General features: G+C 41.7%; 1 protein-coding gene across 1 annotated transcript; it reads left to right on the top strand.

Annotated features, from left to right (window-relative positions):
* Positions 1-14993: 14993 nt before the first annotated feature.
* LOC140557082 (uncharacterized) lies at positions 14994-18098 on the top strand. Its single transcript, XM_072681216.1, has one exon. The coding sequence runs from the start codon at positions 14994-14996 to the stop codon at positions 18096-18098; it is 3105 nt and encodes a 1034-aa protein (XP_072537317.1).
* The last annotated feature ends 2406 nt before the right edge of the window (positions 18099-20504 follow it).

Here is a 20504-nt window from a genome sequence, read left to right as displayed (position 1 = left end):
TACACTGGTAAGTTGAGCTAGCTGTTATCATTTGCACTACCCTAGGATTACTAGTTGTGTGTTTTCCCCCTTCTAGGTTAACTGTGGATCCTGCTGGCTCCTAGAAGAGGACTCACTCACCAGCACCCTCATTCATCACAGATCTACCCTTTCTTTGGTGTTAACTATACATGTGACACATTTCAGTGTGAACTATTTTGACCAATACAAAGGCCACCATCTGTCAGGTGTGTTGGATTGCTAGTTGTACTTGGGTACATAGAATTAAGGGGGGCACAGCCCAACCTCCTTGCTGGTCAGTGGTAGGGACAGTCTGTTGACTGAATTCTTATGCTTATGAAATTACTCATTTTAGACAAATCTACAAGCCAATTAAGTTGGCCAATACATGTTCCTGGTAGGCTCAGGTGGTTCAGGGCAGTGGTGGCTCAGCGGTTAGAGCTCTGAGCTATTGATGACAGGGTAGTGGGATTGATACCTGGACTCTGCAAGTTGGCTGCCCTCTGCCCTGGGTGTGTGTGTGCTCAGTGTCCCTAGTTCACTAGTGTGTGTGTGTGTGTTCACTACCACAGATGGGTAAAATGCTGAGGACACATTTCCAATGTACATTTCCTGTATGCTGTACAGTGACAAATACATGCACCTTTACCTGATCCCTATGACCTGATCCCTATGGCATTGTGGGTAGTGTCTGTGTTGTGTAGTTTAGCCCAACAATCAAATGTTTTAGCTTACTTGAATTTTTTCTTGTTGCTTATAGCGGAGAACAGCAGTAATAAGGGGCTAAAGACGCCCCTGTCAACAAGAAACTAGAGCAATCTAAATCTTTATGCATGGTTGCAAAACACACACTGCTGTGCTCGTGAATATTCTGCAGGTTAAGCATCCGTGTGGGTGAAGGCAACATTCTAATATAATTAGGGATACAACTATCTGGGAACTGAGGTCAGTTTTTTTTCTAATGTACACATCTAACAGTATAAATATGCAGTCAGGGTCATAAGTATTTGGACAGTGACACAATTATAGTAGTTTTGCCTCTGTACATCACCTGAATTTAAAATGAAGCCATCCAAATGTGACAGAAGTGCCTTCAGCTTTATGTTAAAATAACAAGCTCAAACAGTTTAGGAATTAAAGCCATTTTTACATTGTGCATTAATGTCAACAGCCTCAGAAGTAATTGGACAAACTAACATAATTCTAAATATAAGGAGTAATGTTAATATTTGGATGCAGATCCTTTGCAGTCAGTGACTGCCTGGAGTCTGTACCCGCAGACATCACCAAATGCTGAGTTTCCTCCATTCAGATGCTTTGCCAGGCCTATGCAGCCGCCTTCAGTGGTGTTTTGAAGTTTTCTTTTCAGTAAGTTCATTATAGCTGACAGTTTTTGGCCGATTCTGGCTTAGTTTTACAAGTGTTGGTTGACTGCTAGGCAGATGTAATTTTTTTAAATGAACAAAACAGCAGCTAGCTTTAAAGATAAGCTTTTGGATAAACTTGTGATTTACAAAGAAGGAACAGAGTTTTAAAATGTTTTAAAATATATATTAAGATCTTTGTTCATGACAAAAGTGTTAGTAAGGTCAGGATGTTGAATGATTACCACCCCAGCTCATCCCCAACTCCCCAACTCATCCCAAAAGTATTGGATGGAGCACCATCCATCATTCCAGGTTCCAGATTCCACTGCTGCACAGCTCAATGCTGGGGGGATTTATACCCCTTTAGCCCACACCTGGTATTAGGCAAGGTTTCCATTGGTGTGTGTGTGTGTGTGTGTGTGTGTGTGTGTGTGTGTATATATATGTGTGTGTGTGTATGTGCGTTGGTTTTTGTGGTCTGTGGGGACATTTCACCTGACTACGCACCGACATTAGGAGGACATTTGGGTTTATGAGGACAGGGCCGATGTAGATGCACTTATCTAAGTGCATGAAACTCCTGTTCAAATTTTGGCGCCATGTCCTTTTACACCATAAAACCCCCCAAACTGCTTAACACAGTGTTAATTTGGTCTAGCGCCCCTGTAGTCTGGTGTGGTAACAGCACCTGTGTGGCCTCTGTTAAGATTTGCAACTCCTGATTGGCTGGGCTTCAGATTGGCTTCTTGAGCGCTAATTGGCTGAGAGCTACATCAATCAGCGTTGCATCGTCATGAGTGGAATTTTACCACAGCAGGGACTCAGCGCAGCGCAAGCTCATCCAAGCGGACTGGAAATTCAGGTAAACAGATTTACTCTAAACATATCAACATTTTCACAGAGCACATTTTACTGCATTAATGACTAATTCGTTTCTGTATGAAGTCTGAGACAGGGGGATTAATTTGGCTAAGCGAGTGCTACTTTAGCTAGCGCTAGCTGGTCTCTGTGTATGGGGTTAAATGGCTGGGTGGGTGCTACTTTAGCTAGCGCTAGCTGGTCTGTGTATGGGGTTAAATGGCTGGGTTAGTGCTACTTTAGCTAGGTGCTAGCTGGTCTGTGTATGGGGTTAAATGGCTGGGTGAGTGCTACTTTAGCTAGGTGCTAGCTGGTCTCTGTGTATGGGGTTAAATGGCTGGGTGGGTGCTACTTTAGCTAGGTGCTAGCTGGTCTCTGTGTATGGGGTTAAATGGCTGGGTGGGTGCTACTTTAGCTAGGTGCTAGCTGGTCTCTGTGTATGGGGTTAAATGGCTGGGTTAGTGCTACTTTAGCTAGGTGCTAGCTGGTCTCTGTGTATGGGGTTAAATGGCTGGGTGAGTGCTACTTTAGCTAGGTGCTAGCTGGTCTGTGTATGGGGTTAAATGGCTAAGCGAGTGCTACTTTAGCTAGCGCTAGCTGGTCTCTGTGTATGGGGTTAAATGGCTGGGTGGGTGCTACTTTAGCTAGGTGCTAGCTGGTCTCTGTGTATGGGGTTAAATGGCTGGGTGAGTGCTACTTTAGCTAGGTGCTAGCTGGTCTCTGTGTATGGGGTTAAATGGCTGGGTGAGTGCTACTTTAGCTAGGTGCTAGCTGGTCTCTGTTTATGGGGTTAAATGGCTGGGTGAGTGCTACTTTAGCTAGGTGCTAGCTGGTCTCTGTTTATGGGGTTAAATGGCTGGGTGAGTGCTACTTTAGCTAGGTGCTAGCTGGTCTGTGTATGGGGTTAAATGGCTGGGTGAGTGCTACTTTAGCTAGGTGCTAGCTGGTCTCTGTGTATGGGGTTAAATGGCTGGGTGAGTGCTACTTTAGCCAGGTGCTAGCTGGTCTCTGTGTATGGGGTTAAATGGCTGGGTGGGTGCTACTTTAGCTAGGTGCTAGCTGGTCTCTGTGTATGGGGTTAAATGGCTGGGTGGGTGCTACTTTAGCTAGGTGCTAGCTGGTCTCTGTTTATAGGGGTTAAATGGCTGGGTGAGTGCTACTTTAGCTAGGTGCTAGCTGGTCTCTGTGTATGGGGTTAAATGGCTGGGTGGGTGCTACTTTAGCTAGGTGCTAGCTGGTCTCTGTTTATGGGGTTAAATGGCTGGGTGGGTGCTACTTTAGCTAGGTGCTAGCTGGTCTCTGTGTATGGGGTTAAATGGCTGGGTGGGTGCTACTTTAGCTAGGTGCTAGCTGGTCTGTGTATGGGGGTTAAATGGTTGGGTGAGCGCTACTTTAGCTAGGTGCTAGCTGGTCTCTGTGTATGGGGTTAAATGGCTGGGTGAGTGCTACTTTAGCTAGGTGCTAGCTGGTCTGTGTATGGGGTTAAATGGCTGGGTGAGTGCTACTTTAGCTAGGTGCTAGCTGGTCTGTTTATAGGGTTAAATGGCTGGGTGAGTGCTACTTTAGCTAGGTGCTAGCTGGTCTCGGTGTATGGGGGTGTGAGTGCTAGTTTACATATTCTTTGTTGTTTATTGGGTATACAATGACTGGGTGAGTGCTAGTTTGCCCTGCATTTTCTCTTTTGGGTATTACATCTCTTCTGGTCATCACATGTCAGAGAGAGTTCATGGCTTGTTAAAAATGCAGAGGTGTCAAATCATTAGCTGTATTAAAAGATCAAATAGACTACATGAAATTAAATGAATATTAACATCAATGAATAAATTGAATAAACTATTTAAAAACCTTTATGATGAAAATGAAATAAAAACAGATTTCTTTTTTTGCTAGGCACAGGAGAGCCCTTATGTAAGATGGCAGCCATGAATCTGCAAAGGAAAAAAGTAAATCCAAAAGATGAGTCTGTATATTTTACATCTGTTTGTAAAGACAAGGATGGATTTGATGTAAAAAATTCAGAAAAAGGTATTGTGAAATGTTAGCTTAACATATTCTCTTTTTTTGCAGGACGTGGGGTGTTCAGCTGTGTACCTTTTGATAAGAGAGATTTTCTATTGGAGTACAGAAGGGAACTATTAAGCCAACATGAATCTGAAAAGAGACAGAAAATATATCATGATGCTCTAAAAGTATTAATGTTTGAATTTCGCTACAATGGAAAACCCTTTTGGTACGTAAAATTTTACATTCTACATTTGCTAGGTATGATATGTAAGAACATGCCAGTGTGGTCATTTGTGAAGGTTTTTTTTTTTGTTTGTTTGTTTTTTTTCCTAATTCTAAAATGTTCTGATTTATTCACATTATTAGTGTGGATGCTTCTCTGGAAGATGACTTTCTCCGGAGACTTGGGAATGATGACCATCTTAACCCAAACAGCAAAATGAGAACAATCTCAACAGAGGGAAAATAACTCATCTGTGTTTGTTTGCAACAAGAAGCAGAAGTACTGGAGAAGAGATCACACACAACTACAGTGACTCTGAATGGCCATGGAGATGCAAGGTATTATAACACAAATGTACATTGCAAACAAAAAGTTCACAAATGCAGATTAAAATAATAATGGTATGTTGCTCTGATTAATTTAGTCTTTATCTGAAGACTGAAGACCTACTAGGACTGCAGTGTTTACTGGGAGTTGGTGTGTTCTAGGGTGTGTAAGGTCCAGACCTGTTTTATAAGGACACTATGCTTTACAGAGGATTTTCAGTGCATATTGAGATCAGCCTGTGTGTGTAGTAAATGACAAAATTATGGTCTCGAGGGACTTCTTTTTCTTAAGCTCTAGTTCATGTCCTAGACAGTCTTGCACATAATTTTTTAAACAACTAAATCAAATGGACAACACAGAACCACATAGCATTGAAACAAAGCAATGATACATGTGAAATTCCTTTTTTTTACAGGAACAATTTTGTTCCTGTAACTGTTAGGCTGTTCCTGAGAAATTCCTACTAGATTGTTATTGTTGTTGTTGTTGTTGTTGTTGTTGTTTTTAGAACATGACTGAATTCTGGTCACAACCAGTCCAATCCTGGCCATGATGGACCAGCAACAGTCCCAGCAACAAAAATTCACAGGTTCCAAACGAAGGAGAAGAAGGGGTAAGTTAAAGAAATTGTGCAAAAATTGGTGCCTGTATTTCCAGATGTATGGGCCCAGTAGGTCAGCCACAAGAACTATATTTTGTGGACGATATACTGTCTCAGAAATGTTAGTGATAAACAATATTATTGTCATTTTAATGTTATGACACTGATATATAGAAAATGTAAGAGCATAAAAACATACTTTCAAAAAACAATAAATGTCAAATAATTGTTTTGTAAGATCTGTGCTTTCTAGGTAACCCATTGAGGTGCTGTTGCTAATGCATCGTTCATTTTCGAACTTGCATCAAACTTCACTGGCTGACGTTATTGTGATGAAATAAGAAGTCCATCAGTGTTGAAATTCAAATAAAGGATTTTACCAATGACTGTACAGTGGGGGGAAAAAAGTATTTAGTCAGTCACCAATTGTGCAAGTTCTCCCACTTAAAGATGAGAGAGGCTTGTAATTGACATCATAGGTAGACCTCAACTATGAGACCAAATGAGAAAAAAAAATCACATTGTCTGATTTTTAAAGAATTTATTTGCAAATAATGGTGGAAGATAAGTATTTGGTCACCTACAAACAAGCAAGATTTCTGTCTGTCACAGACCTGTAACTTCTTCTTTAAGAGGCTTCTCTGTCCTCCACTCATTACCTGTATTAATGGCACCTGTTTGAACTTGTTAACAGTATAAAAGACCTGCCCACAACCTCAGTTGTCCAAACTCCACTATGGTGAAGACCAAAGAGCTGTCGAAGGACACAGAAACAAAATTGTAGACCTGCACTAGGCTGGGAAGACTGGATCTGCAATAGGCAAGCAGCTTGGTGTGAAGAAATCTACTGTGGGAGCATTAATCAGAAAATGGGAGATCTACAAGACCACTGCTAATCTCCCTCAATCAGGGGCTCCACGCAAGATCTCAGCCTGTGGGGTCAAAATGATCACAAGAACTTTGAGCAAAAATCCCAGAACCACACTGGGGGACCTTGTAAATGAACTGCAGAAAGCTGGGACCAACGTTACAAAGGCTACAGTCAGTAACACTACGCCGCCAGGGACTCTTGCAGTGCCAGACGTGTTCCCCTGCTTAAGCCAGTACATATCCGGGCGCGTCTGAAGTTTGCTAGAGAGCATTTGGATGTTCCGGAAGAGTATTGGGAGAATGTCTTATGGTCAAATGAAGCCAAAGTAGAACTGTTTGGTACAAACACAACTTGTTGTGTTTGGAGGAGAGTGAAGCAGTGATGCTGAGTTGCATCCAAAGAACACCATACCAACTGTGAAGCATGAGGTGGCAACATCATGCTTTGGGGCTGTTTCTCTGCAAAGGGACTAGGACGACTGGTCCGTGTACATGAAAGAATGAATGGGGCCATGTATTGTGAGATTTTGAGTGCAAACCTCCTTCCATCAGCAAGGGCATTGAAGATGAAACGTGGCTGGGTCTTTCAGCATGACAATGATCCCAAGCACACTGCCAGGGCAACAAAGGAGTGGCTTCGTAAGAAGCATTTCAAGGTCCTGGAGTGGCCTAGCCAGTCTCCAGATCTCAACCCCATAGAAAACCTTTGGAGGGAGTTGAAAGTCCGTGTTGCCCGCCGACAGCCCCAAAACATCACTGCTCTAGAAGAGATCTGCACGGAGGAATGGGCCAACCTACCAGCAACGGTGTGTCAACCTTGTGAAGACTTAAAGAAAACGTTTGACCTCTGTCATTTCCAACAAAGGATATATAACAAAGTATTGAGATGAACTTTTGTTATTGACCAAATACTTATTTTCCACCATTATTTGCAAATAAATTCTTTAAAAATCAGACTATGTACTTTCTGGATTTTTTTTCTCATTTTGTCTCTCATAGTTGAGGTCTACCCATGATATCAATTACAGGCGCCTCTCATCTTTTTAAGAGGGAGAACTTGCACGATTGGTCACTGACTAAATACTTTTTTTCCCCACTGTACTTCTGATTATGTTTAGCCTTGAGGAGGAATATTATGTCTGATAACAACAATGAAATCCTTTGTTAATTATTTGTCTCTTTTAATGGAATTGCTTGCATTGGCTATTATTTCCAAACAGTAAATGAGACCAACTGCAGCCGCAAGAACCAGATGCCCAACACATTTGAGGTACGTTGGGAGATGTGAACTTAATTCAATTAGAAAACCTTGCAGCCATTGTCTGCTGAATTTAGTCTGTGTATTTCAGCTGTATATGACCAAGACCTGTCCTTTGAGTACAGTGTGTTCAACAAGGACAAGGGCATGGGGTTTGCTGATAGTTAGATTCCTGTGTACAAAGTTTGTGTGTATCAACATGTGTGACAAAAACCTTCTATATAAGGACTTCAGTACTTACTAGGACTGCAGTGTTTACTGGGAGTTGGTGTGTTCTAGGGTGTGTAAGGTCCAGACCTGTTTTATAAGGACACTATGCTTTACAGGGGCTCTGCAGAGGATTTTCAGTGCATATTGAGATCAGCCTGTGTGTGTAGTAAATGACAAAATTATGGTCTCGAGGGACTTCTTTTTCTTAAGCTCTAGTTCATGTCCTAGACAGTCTTGCACATAATTTACATAACTTCATCAAATGGACAACACAGAACCACATAGCATTGAAACAAAGCAATGATACATGTGAAATTTGTTCCTGTAACTGTTAGGCTTTTCCCAAGAAAAGACCTTTCAACAGCAATACAGTGCCTGCCTTGCCTGCAGTCAAAGAGATGGAACAGGTATGTTTTATGAATCTTTTATTACAACCTGTTTAGTAGTTTATTGGCACCTTTTCAGTCCCACATTAAGCATTCATCCTACAATACCAACCATTTTGTCAAAAATATTAATGTTTTGTATATACTATACAGGACCAATTGGGGCATGAGGGACTGAGACCTGTAATATTTTTCAATTGATGTGCTTACAGTTTCCAGCCTGATCATATTGAGAGGCCACCACATTGAGCCAGATAGTTTTATTTATTTTTTTGTCAAATTGTGTTTAACATGCACCACATTGAACAAGATGTAAAATGCTTATGGAAGGTTTAGTGTTTTTATTTGGCTTACACTGGAAGAAATTGTCTTGCCCTCAAAATCTGCTTGTGCCATGATTTATGAGAACAAACAGTTTTGAAGTGAATATTGTTTTAATACTTTGAATAAATATTGGCATGGATGTCTTCCTTTATATAACTCTGCAGCCATTGAGCAAGATCTGTGGACTGTTTTAGCTATTGACCTACAATGTTCAATCTACTTATTTTGGAGTGCATAATTTAAGACCTTAAGTCTCTTTATCTTAATATTTTCTAAGAGTGTGATGTTACTTTTTAACAGAACTGTCAACATAAGATAGTCCTTGCAACTGCATCAAGCATGAACCAATGTGTCGCATGTGTTGGACCCTTTTCATCACTCAAATGGGTTGGTCTGAGGTGTAAAGGTCAGTGTGACTAATAATATTCTTTTGTGTTATATAGTCTATGTTTGTGTCTATAGTCGGCAGTTATCAAGTAATTAACTCTTGACCAGACACAACAGTAAATTGAAAGCCATTCCAGCTAACCACCTCATGAAGCTGACTGAGAAAATGCCAAAATATACCAAAATGTGCAAAGCTGTCATCCAAGCAAGAGGTGCCTACTTTAAAAAATATAAAACATTCTGGTTTAACATTTTTTTTTGTTTACTAAATAATTTAATGTTTTTCTTTATAGTTTGAATAACTTTAGAATTAATCTACAATGCAGAAAAACTTATAATAAAATAATGATAAAATAATAAACCACTGAATTTAAAGTCCAAATGTTGTAGTATTGTATAAAATTCATTAAATTCATTATCTGATTACCCAAGTTTATATAAACACATTAATTGGGTAACTGGAAACCTCTGATGTTCTGCTGTAATTGTTTTATGAAGTGCATGTACAGCTTTCATATTACAGCTTTCTGATGCGGATTAATTAATTTCCTGTTTTTATAGAGATGCAGAAGACCCACAAGGATTGTGCTGTTGGAGGTACTGTATTTATTAACTTTTGTATCTTCTATTCTTCGTAGTCTTTATTTTATCATTAGAATCAATTTTTTTTTTGTTTTTTGACTCAATGATCATATTTCAGCAGACACTAAAAACCACAGGAAGAGGACAAGAACACTGTGGTCAAAACAGGAGATGATTGCTGTAATGAGGCATTTCAAGCCTCACATAACAAAGGGAACTCTGGCCACAATGGCAGAATGCCAGCACTGCAAGGATGCTGAAGATCATGTGCTCGCTGGTCGAACTGCACAAAATATAAGAGATTTTGTTAGAAATAGCTAGCTAAATATTTTTGTGATTATGGACATGCAATTTATGTTTTTCTGTTTACTCCTTTAAAAATTGTTTAGGGTGATTTCCCCCCCCCCCCCCCCCCCCGAGTCTTTTTTTGTTTTGTTTTCGATCAGTCAGTCTAATCTGACCTTTTAATTTCATTGGTGTTGCTAGTGGTTTGCATCATAGTTTAGTTAAGAACTTTGAACTAAAGCAGAAAGTCTGTACTTCAGTCATATTGTGATTGCTTCATTTCAAATCCAATGTGGTGATGCACAGTTACACAAATTGACACTGTCCAAATACTTATGGACCTGACTAAACATCTACTTTAGGGGGGAAAGGACTTTGTCATTTGTAGTGGGTTACACGTGCAGTAGAATGTAAAAAGTGGAAGAGTGGAACAGTCACATCAGGTTTGATGCATTTATTTGCCTTCAGAGCTACAAACTCTACAGCTCTCATTGATTTCCACTCTTTCCTTTGCTCTGCTCCCTGTCCACAATTACTCTCTTTAATTTCCCTCCTCCACAAGACTGCTCATTAGTGAGGGAAGCTATAGTTTGCGGTTCCCCAGCCTTTTAGCTCTGCCCTGCCATACATCTTCAACCACTGCATTTTTATAGCCCGCCTGTTGCAGCTTGTCATATAAGCTTTTGTATTGACCATCTTGATGCTCATTTGATTGGTCTGCCACCATGACAACTGTGCTCTGATTGGCCAGCCTGATTTTGAATGTAGAAGGTAGAGCCAGCTCTCATTAAAAAAAATATGCAGGGTCGTTGTAGTCTGTCAGTTTCAGACTCGGTGTGACAGATACATGTGTTTGTTTTCCAAATTTGATGTACATTTTTAAAAACATTTATTATTAGAATTACACTGTTAACCCTTGTGTAGTTGTCATATACTGCATGCTCCCCTTGTCCTAAGGGTCAAAAATGATCTAATGGTGGTCTGTTTACCCTTGTGGTGTACAGCTTTCAGGGACGTATAAACATGAAGGCACTCTAGGTAAAGTCATTTAATTTTAAGCTGAAAAAAAAGATCATTCTTTGCTGTTAAACATAAAGGTGGGACATTTCTGATCCTTAAGAAAGCACAAGAGTTAAAGCTAAATACATAGAGACAGTTTATTTTCACAAAAGACATGTGCTGTCAGTAATGACCTCAGGCTACATAGAAGATTAACCTTTAAGTCAAGTCAGATTTATTTGTATAGCGCTTTTTACAACTGTTGTCACAAAGCAGCTTTACATAATTAGTACTTAATAAAGGACAGAGACAAAGAAGAAATAACAAGAAAGAACAAATAACTATAACTCTAACAGTCAGGTTAATGTAGGAGTTATTTATCTGTAAAGTTTTTAACTGCTGTTAGTTCTTTTACAATTTTTAACAGCCACAAACAGACTCACACCAGCATCAGGCAGACAGCAGTGGGCAGTCCAGGACATGGGAGAGCGAGAAGGAAAGAAAAAAGGGGGTTGAGAGTCTGGTGAAGGGCCTGTAATACACTGATAATAGTAGAACATTGCTATTCCACAAAAACCTTGTATGTGCATTATTGTCATTTTTCTATTTGACAATGTAAATCTGGCAGTTGTTCTTTGTGTTGTATCAGAATTTAATGAGGAATGGACCAAAGGAAGTGCTCTAAAATGTATTAGCATAAAATCTTTATACCCTGACGTCTACTCAAAGTTCAAAAGGTTGTTCCTTCTCCGGTAAAGTTACTGAGAAGAGAAGCTATAAAAATTATAGCTGCAAATAGATACAAATATAAAATTCCAGCTTGCTGGTGCAATGGAATCAAAAGAAGATTGTCCCAACTCACTAAAACTCTTGGCACCTCATGGAAGATTCAGTCACTGCAGCCGGTTTGATAAGTATTGTTTTTAGAGGAAATATAAACTGGAATACGGCAGGAAAGTGTTTAAATAAAAACATGCCAATGAGTTTCCCTTCGTGCTGCTAATGAGGACCAGCCTTCTTTTCTACAGTTTGCAGTTGTGTGAACTGTAGAGTTTGCCAGAAATGAATCTCAATAAGTAATAGATTGGGTAATGGAAGATACATGTTTACAAATTACGTCATTATAGAGCATGGAGGATAGTAGTGTTGCTTCCACTATTATTTTCCTAGAAGATAGAGGCAGGAGACAGAAGCCCCGTGGAAAAAGAGCATCTGCCCACATTTACAGAATAGTTTATTAATATTCAGTTTTAATGTAAGTTTGTCATCCAGCCATATACCAGATCCTGTCAGGATAGATCTGGAGAACAGCATGAACAGAGCTTTCTTAGCAATAACACAAGATTATGTTTATTTAGAGTAGCCGTTAAGGTTTACTGTTTTCTTTATTACTGCATGCACAGAGTCATCTGTATGCAAGTGCTCTTTGCAGTCCAAGGGGAAGGTGGGAATGTTGTTAATGTATTAAATAAAACTAAATAGAAAAGTTTAAATGGCCTGAATTAATTGTTTCTCATTGGTTCAAACCTACTCCCAGAAGAATGCGTGCATGATAACGCTGCACACAGTAAAACGGATCAGTGTGTAGAATCAACACATTCTTATTCTTATCTTCATATTGCTTTATAAAAGATGTACAAGGCTTTCATTCTTGTTGGATGCACTGTTTTTTTATGGTCTCAGATCTCCGGTTTGATCAGTAAAGCTAGTAAAGCATAGTTTTTGGCTTTGTTTGAACCAGAGAAATGTTAAAACAAGTGAAATGTAACTTTTTTTTTTCTCATGGGTTGTTCAAAATGAATTCTGACTATACCACAATAACTATCATATGTGACCATATCTATATTATGGGTCAAGTTCATCACATATCATGTAAATGGAACACAATTTGTGAGGTTTCACAGAGATTCACAGAGGAAGGCTGATTAAATGGCAGTAATGGCAGCTTCTTCTGGGCCAGCAGAAAGAGGTAAAGCCACGGGAGTTTAACACGGAAAACCTGGAGCTTCTGAGAAGCTCATACTGCTTTCTTGGCCAAGTAGAACCTGGAAGATATCCAACCTCCAAGTGGGAAAGATTCGAGTGCCACTCCACCTGATAATTCCCACTTAGGAAGCAATGCTTTCTCAAGAGCTCTGACATAAGGCTCAAAGTAGCCATTACATAATACCATTTCAACACCACAGCACTCACAGAACATTAAATATAGAAGTTTCTATTTGTGTGTGATATGCTATTTCTCTATGATTTTGCTAAGCACAGTGACCTACATCCACTTAATAGAAAGTTCTAATTTAAAAAATTCATATACTAAAAGTGTTCATTTTTTTCTAGCCTTAAACAGCTTCAGTTGCATGAATGCTTCCGGGAAGAAAGTGGAAGGTTTGGAGTAGGAAAAAGTCCCAGGTGGGAAGTACATGTTCCAGAGCTGTTCAAGTGGATTTCACTCACTCAGATAGTTTTAGACTTGTCATGAACACTGCATAAGTACTCTACACTGCAGTGGGTCTCATAGCAAAAATAGCTTCTTTCCCGCTTGCATGCTTCAGAGAATACTGGGAATAGAGAATGTAACGTCTGCCAGTTGTTGTCTGTATCCATATGGTGTGTAACTTTCGTCTGTTTCAGCCTTGGCATTATATGATTATGACACATCATTAATTCGCAAAAACCCCAGATGGAAATCCATAACAGAAATAGAACACATCTGGAGATACATGCTCCTGACTACATATTAGTGGGTAGTACCTGATATTACCTTGACCATTTTACACAACGGCCATTTTATCAGAAACACCCACCTACCAGGTGCAAAGGAATGCATGTATTAAGTCGTTCATTACTGTATAAATAGCAAGTATGCAACTTTGGTTTGGGTGAGTCTATTTAAGTCTATTTACAACCCTGTTATATTACATTCAGAATTAAACAAGTGGATTTTCCTAATATAAAAAATTATTACACAACATTACAACCGGCTACCGGATAGTGTTGAGGCCTATGGTCGCGTCCTCTCAGTGTGATGTGCTGTAAGCAAGCGATGAAGAGACTGAAGTGAGGTTTTAGCTTTTAGCCTAGCACACACTTGCTTCCCTGGTTTTGACTGTTTCAAGTCTAACCAGTAAAAATGAGCTGATGTGTGTTTAGCTCCAGGTCGGTAATCAGCTGAGGTAGTCCAGTTTGTTTTCAAGGGATCAGATGACGGCGCAAAGAGATGATAAAAAGCCACAGGCTAGTGTTAGCTTTTAGCCTACGTCATGTGCCGAGTAGACTAGTCTGTGGGGGTGTTCTGCTCTGCAATATCAACAACACAATATTCTCCCAAAGTCACCATCGTCCTTGCGTTTTACCGCTTTGCCAGCTTTGATTAAGGTTTTCGCTAGTGGGCTGGGTCCACAATTTTGGAGTGTGTGTGTAATATATATATATATAACTTATGAAACTTTGAAGGGGGACTGGCTTGTTGTTCAGCTCTGTTTTGTCTCAGTGTTGTTGTCTCAGTGTTGTTACCATGGCGCACTAAAGGGAGGGTTGTCATTCTCCAGAACAGTGTGTAAATGTGATTTTTTTTTTTTACATAAAAATATCTGGTGACAACAGTAGCTAAGCATTTCATTAATAACTTAAAAAAACATAAACATAAAGTAACATAAAAACAAATTATTGTGTAATTATAAATCATTTTATTAATGTTTTTGTCCATTTAAAGTTTTCTCCATGGTTTAAACCCTGTAAAGTATCTGTATCTGTACTGTGTATATGTATATGTATATGTATTTAGTATACTCTAAATGACTTGGAAAATTTCCATTGACATCCATTCAAAGTTATATATATATATATATAATTTATGCTAACAAAGTTTAAACAGTCTTCCAAAGCGGAGGAGGTGATGGCAGGGGAAGAAAAGGGAATTTTCTTTTTAAGCAGTCTCCTCTGACAGTGCAGCTTTGGCCAGGACTATAATAAATTCTACATCTTCCACCTTTAATGGTTTCTTTCCTATAAAGGGACCCAGATACATGCTTGACTGACAGTTGTTCAGGTTTTTCTACACTATGTAAAAGCACAGCATGACTGATGTAGGCTACATAGCAATAGAATGTATTTATGTCATAAGCCCATACTGTGTCATAAAGGCAGTGATGTCAGCGACGGGCATTTTAATGTAGTGCAAATTGTTCTTTAGTAGTGGGTGAAGTGTTTGAGAGTCAGGCAGCATTGGACGAGGAAAGGCATTATTTGCCAAACGTTCATCGCAGAAAGATGCTGAAAACAGTTAAACCGGAGCAGTAGCAAGGGATAACAGAAGATGCTCATGATGTTTCGGTCCTTCATCCCGTACACCATTCCTGGTGTGCTAGCACTCGTAGGCTGCTGGTGGTGGTACACCTCACGGAAGAAAACACAAATCACCTGCCTCGACAGTGAGGTAAGTCCAACTGCTGTAAGCACCGAGTCAAGCCACCTGCCTACTGGAGACGAGCAGGACCCAGCCACGCAGCCTCAGGATCAAACAACCGGCAAACAGGAACCTGACACTGAGGGAGTTGCGCCTACTGTATCCTCTGGTGTGGAGCTGGCTAAAGCAGAAGTCCCAGAGCATGGCAACGTATTGGCTGTGCCTATTGCTGACAATATCCAAGTGGACTTGGTTAAAGAAAGTCTTCACTGCACCGAGGATGACGTCCCCTCCAATCCAACCACAGCTGTGGATCAATGTGCTCAGGCTGCACTTGATCACTCTCTTGGCCCAGAGAGCTCTATGGTGTCTGCTTCATTTCCCGTCTCTGCCAGCACACCTTTCCCAGATGCTTCTGTAGAATCGAAGCACAATGAGACCAGCGACAACATGGAGGAACTTCAGCGCTTTGCCGCTGGCTTTATTACTGAGGTCCTTTCCATGGCCCAACAGGAAGTCATGGTGGTGAGCAGTCGTGAAACCTTTGAGGCAGCTAGCAGCACCACACCTACTTTTTATGTCAAGGAAACCACGAGGGATGAGGACTTCCATGCATCTCATGTGGGATACTCTTCCCAAAGTCACACAGATGACATTCAGCAGCAGGCAGCAAATATTGTGAAAGAGGTCGCCAATGGCTGCCTCACTCCTGAGGCTGAGTGTTTGTTGTCCTCTCAGGGACAGTTGGAATTGACCCTGGAACTTCCCAAGCTTCAGGCTGCGAAGGCCATAACCGAAATGGAAGACTCTGAATGCAGCACATGCCAGTCAGAAGATGGCATTAGCAGCGAGGGCTTTCTCCTTAGCACAGGTTTGTCCTCAGCTGTGCCTGACCTTAAAGAGGACCGTATTCAGATGTCAGGGATCTTCAGATATTCTGAGGAAACTGAAGATGGACTACGGGACAGTTCAGATTTAACAGGGATGGAAGAGCCATCGCTGACTACAGAGCCTGTGGCTTCCATGTGTGGGACAGGCCTCCGGAACGGAACCAGTGTAGCAGAGGCTGACCATGCCGTAGCTTCAGATGTGGACAGTATGGATTTAGTGGACAGCTGCTCCACCTTGGGGACAGGATATGGCCAGCAGAGTGCCGGCCAGGCCGGCTCATCACAGAGTTCGGAGCTGATTGTCTGGGAGATAGAGGTTCCAAATCATCTAGTCGGTCGATTGATTGGCAAACGGAGATGGTTTGTGAGGTTTCTGAAGCAGAGCTCAGGTGCAGAGGTCTACGTTAAAAACCTGCCCCACACTCAAGAGTTTGGGATCTGCCGTATAAAAGGTACCAAGCAGCAGGTAGATAAAGCGCTGGCCTTGATGGGCAAGAAGTTCAAGGACTTGGACATGACCGCCTTGTGTGCACCCCTGCCACTGCCTGCTGAACAGGAGGTCATAGTGCAGGTTCATGCGCCAGCAACAAAAACCTCCGCAGGAGAACCAGGTTGCTCACCTATTGAAATGATGGGCACTCCCTCCCGCATCAGTACAACTAGAGACTCCCAACAGGGTAGGCCTGAGACTATCAGGCAGAATCCCCCAGTCCCAACCTCAACCCCATCAAATGGAGTAGAGACATGTTCTCACCATAACAGACCAGAGGCAGCTGCTGTGAGCACTGAGTCAAGCCACCTGCCTACAAGGGACGAGCTGGACACAACCACACAGCCTCAGGATCAAACGGCTGACACACAGGAAGTTGCTCTTACTGTATCCTCAGCTGTGGAGCTGGCTAAAGCAGAGCTCCCAGACACTGAGGAAGAGGTAGCTGGTGATATACTGGCTGCGCCTTTTGCTGAGGATGTTCCAATGGACAGCCTTTCCTTTTTCAAAGATGACTTGTCCTTCTCTACAACCACAGCTGTGGATCAATCTGCTCTTTCCGTGCTGGATCACTCTCTTGGCCCAGAGAGTCCTATAGTGCTTGCTTCATTTCCCCTCTTTGCCAGCACACCTGTTTCAGATGCTTCCGTAAAGCCCCAGAACCACTTTATCTGGTCAGCTACGACCAGAAACAACTTGAAGGAACTTCAACTCCTGGATGCCGATGTCATCATCGAGGAGATCATAGAGGTGACACTTGACGAAACCTCTGAGGAAGTTAGTAGCAGCAAACCCACTTTCTATGGCCAGGAAACCATTGATGTGGACCTGCATGCGACTTCTCAAAGTCACACAGATTTCAGACTCCAGGCTGCGGAGGCCATAACCGAAATGGAAGACTCTGAATGCGGCACATGCCAGACAGAAGATGGCATCAGCAGCGAGGGCTTTCTCCTTAGCACAGGTTTGTCCTCAGCTGTGCCTGACCTTAAAGAGGACCGTATTCAGATGTCAGGGATCTCCAGATATTCCGAGGAAAAGGAAGATGGACAACAGGACAGTTCCGATTTAACAGGGACAGAAGAGCCATCGCTGACTAGAGAGCCTGTGGCTGCCGTGTGTGGGACAAGCCTCCGGAATGGAACCAGTGATGCTGAGGCTGACTATGCAGTAGCTTCAGATGTGGACCATATGGATTCAGTTGACAGCTGCTCCACCTTGGGGACAGGACACGGCCAGCAGAGTGCCAGCCAGGCCGGCTCATCACAGAGTTCGGAGCTGATTGTCTGGGAGATAGAGGTTCCAAATCATCTAGTCGGTCGATTGACTGGCAAACGAAAATGGTTTGTGAGGTTTCTGAAGCAGAGCTCAGGTGCAGAGGTCTACGTTAAAAACCTGCCCCACACTCAAGAGTTTGGGATCTGCCGTATAAAAGGTACCAAGCAGCAGGTAGATAAAGCGCTGGCCTTGATTGGCAAGAAGTTCAAAGACTTAGACATGACTGTCTTGAGTGCACCCCTGCCACTGCCACACACCCTGCTTTCCCATGATGAACTGGATCCCACACCACAGAAGACCACAGGATTCATCCTAATGTCTGCACGCTTACATGTGCCCCTAACTGCATCAGAATAGTTTACTAATAAAGAGTAAACTGGCTTTTTCTTTGACTCTGTCTGATCTTTTGCATCTTTATGACATCAGTAAATATACTAGCAGAACTGATTACCTTGTGGATCCACATGGCTGAAGATCAACACTGCAACAGAGAAGTAAAAAATGTCACTTCAGGGTTACAGGCTTTTTTACAAGCATGTTTAAGATGGAATTGCCATAATATGTGAATGTACTACACTCTTTAAACTATTCAGAGAGTTAATAAGACAACAGTGATTCTCGAGGTAAGCAGAATTAAACAGTTAGTAAAATTACTAAAATAACATGCAAAAACAAAAGAGGGATGACAACACTATGGACCAGATCTATGAACCAGATTTGGGTGTGTGGATCATTCACGCTGTCCACCATGTCCCATTCACTACTGTGTTGAGATTGCTCCACGCCCAAACAATAACTGGTCAGCGGTGGTCCTCTGGTGGTCCTGTTTCAATGATGAATGGGAAGAGGTGTAAAACTACACAGTGCACTTGTAGGGCAGGTGTTTCTGATAAAATGGCCAATTTGTGTAGACAGGGAAAAAAATGGCATCTCAGTGTGTGTTTTTCAAATTCAGCTTTTATAAAAAGTTTACTTTACAAAAGTGTAGCTATTAAGGTTCTGGTGGTTGTTAGGCAGCACTGCTAGCCAGAACGCCCTGCTGTTGATTTCCTGTCCAATCAGTGCAGTATCCTCCTCCTCCTCCTCCCCCCAGTGTTGTCTCTGGTGTTCTTCCAGCACATAATAAGATTCATCTCTGACACATCAGCGCCTTTACCTGAAGGAGGAAGATGAGCGAGAAAGAGAGAAGCACTGCTGCAGCGGATATAATTGACTTTGAAGTAATTACTCTCTCTCCTCTTCTCTCTCTCTTCTTCTTTCTTTCCTTCACATACTGTCTCTGTCTCTGCCATCTCTCTGTCTTTTCTCCTGCCTGTCTATCTCTCTCTCTCTCTCTCTCTCTCTCTCTCTCTCTCTCTCTCTCTCTCTTTCTCTCTCTCTCTCTCTCTCTTTTTCTCTCTCTCTCTCTCTCATTCATTCTCTCACAGTCTCTTCCTGTTTTTCTCTCTCTCTCTCATTCATTCTCTCAGTCTCTTCCTGTTTCTCTCTCTCTCTCTCTCTCTCTTTCTCTCTTTTTCTGTCATTCACTCATTCTCTTATTCACTCTTTTCCTGTCTGTCTGTCTGTCTGTCTGTCTCTCTCTCTCTCTCTCTCTCTCTCTCTCTCTCTCTCTTTCTCTTTCTCTCTCATTCATTCTATCACAGTCTCTTCCTGTTTCTCTCTCTCTCTCTCTCTCTCTCTCTCTCTCTCTCTCTCTCTCTCTCTCTCTCTCTCTCTCTCTCGCTCATTCTCTCATTCACTCTCTTCTTGCCTGTCTCACTCTCTATCTCTCTCTCTTACACTCACCCATTCACTCTCTTCCTGTCTGTCTGACTGTCTGTGTGAATGACTATCTCTCAGTCATTGTGTTTCCTTTGTCTTTCTATATCACTTTTCTCTGTCTCTGTCTTTAGTGTCTTTCTCTTTCTCTCTCTCAATCGACCAATTAGTAGCACTAATGACGTGAACACAGTGATGACAGCCTTTCTGAACAGAGAGCGGCTAAATAATAAAGGGATGGCAGCCCTTGTGTTTCTATAATGTGTGTCTACAATGACAAGGCTTCTTCCAAAGCACATATAATTGTTCAAAGTATGCAGGAGTCAGAGATGTGCAGTTCACCTACACTTTTGGCAGGATTAGCAGTAATTAAAAACCAAAGCCCTGTTTTTTGGTATTTATCTGTAATTATGTCCTCTGTTTATGAACGTCAGAGCACATGAGTCTCCATCCAACAATGCCAATTTTAACCAACTATGAAAATCCATCAGGTTGTTCCTATAAAGCTGGAGTATTTAATGAAAATTCAGTAAGGTCCAGTTAGAGAAAGTTTCCCCTAGCCAATGTCTGTGAATGTTTAACCTGCATCATTATTCAGTGCCATATGCTGTGTTCTATTTGAACAGGGATGTCGGATATCCTACTCAGAAAGTCAGGAGAGCCTCATCAACCCCGAATTTAAAACACAAGATGGCTGCACCACACATCATATTTAAAGCAGTAGTATTATACATATTTATTAGCACTTCTACCCATTTGGGCAGTGGTGGCTCAGTGGTTAGAGCACTGGGCTATTGACGACAGGGTTGTGGGTTTGATACTTGGGCTCAGCAAGCTGCCACTGTTGGGCCCTTGAGCAAAGCCCTTAACCTTCTCCGCTCCCCAGGAACTGCAGTGATGGCAGTTAAAGGCAAAGGCCAAATGCCATCTGTGTCCAACATAAAAGATCTGGATTTGCACTGGACTAGGTGACATAACGAACCCTTCAGATGAGCTGAATGCTTC

The sequence above is a fragment of the Salminus brasiliensis genome, chromosome 6, assembly GCF_030463535.1.
Source record: "Salminus brasiliensis chromosome 6, fSalBra1.hap2, whole genome shotgun sequence".
NCBI lineage: Eukaryota > Metazoa > Chordata > Actinopteri > Characiformes > Bryconidae > Salminus > Salminus brasiliensis.
The sequence above is the reverse complement of the archived record's forward strand: the minus strand, read 5'-3'. Positions and strand labels throughout refer to the sequence as shown.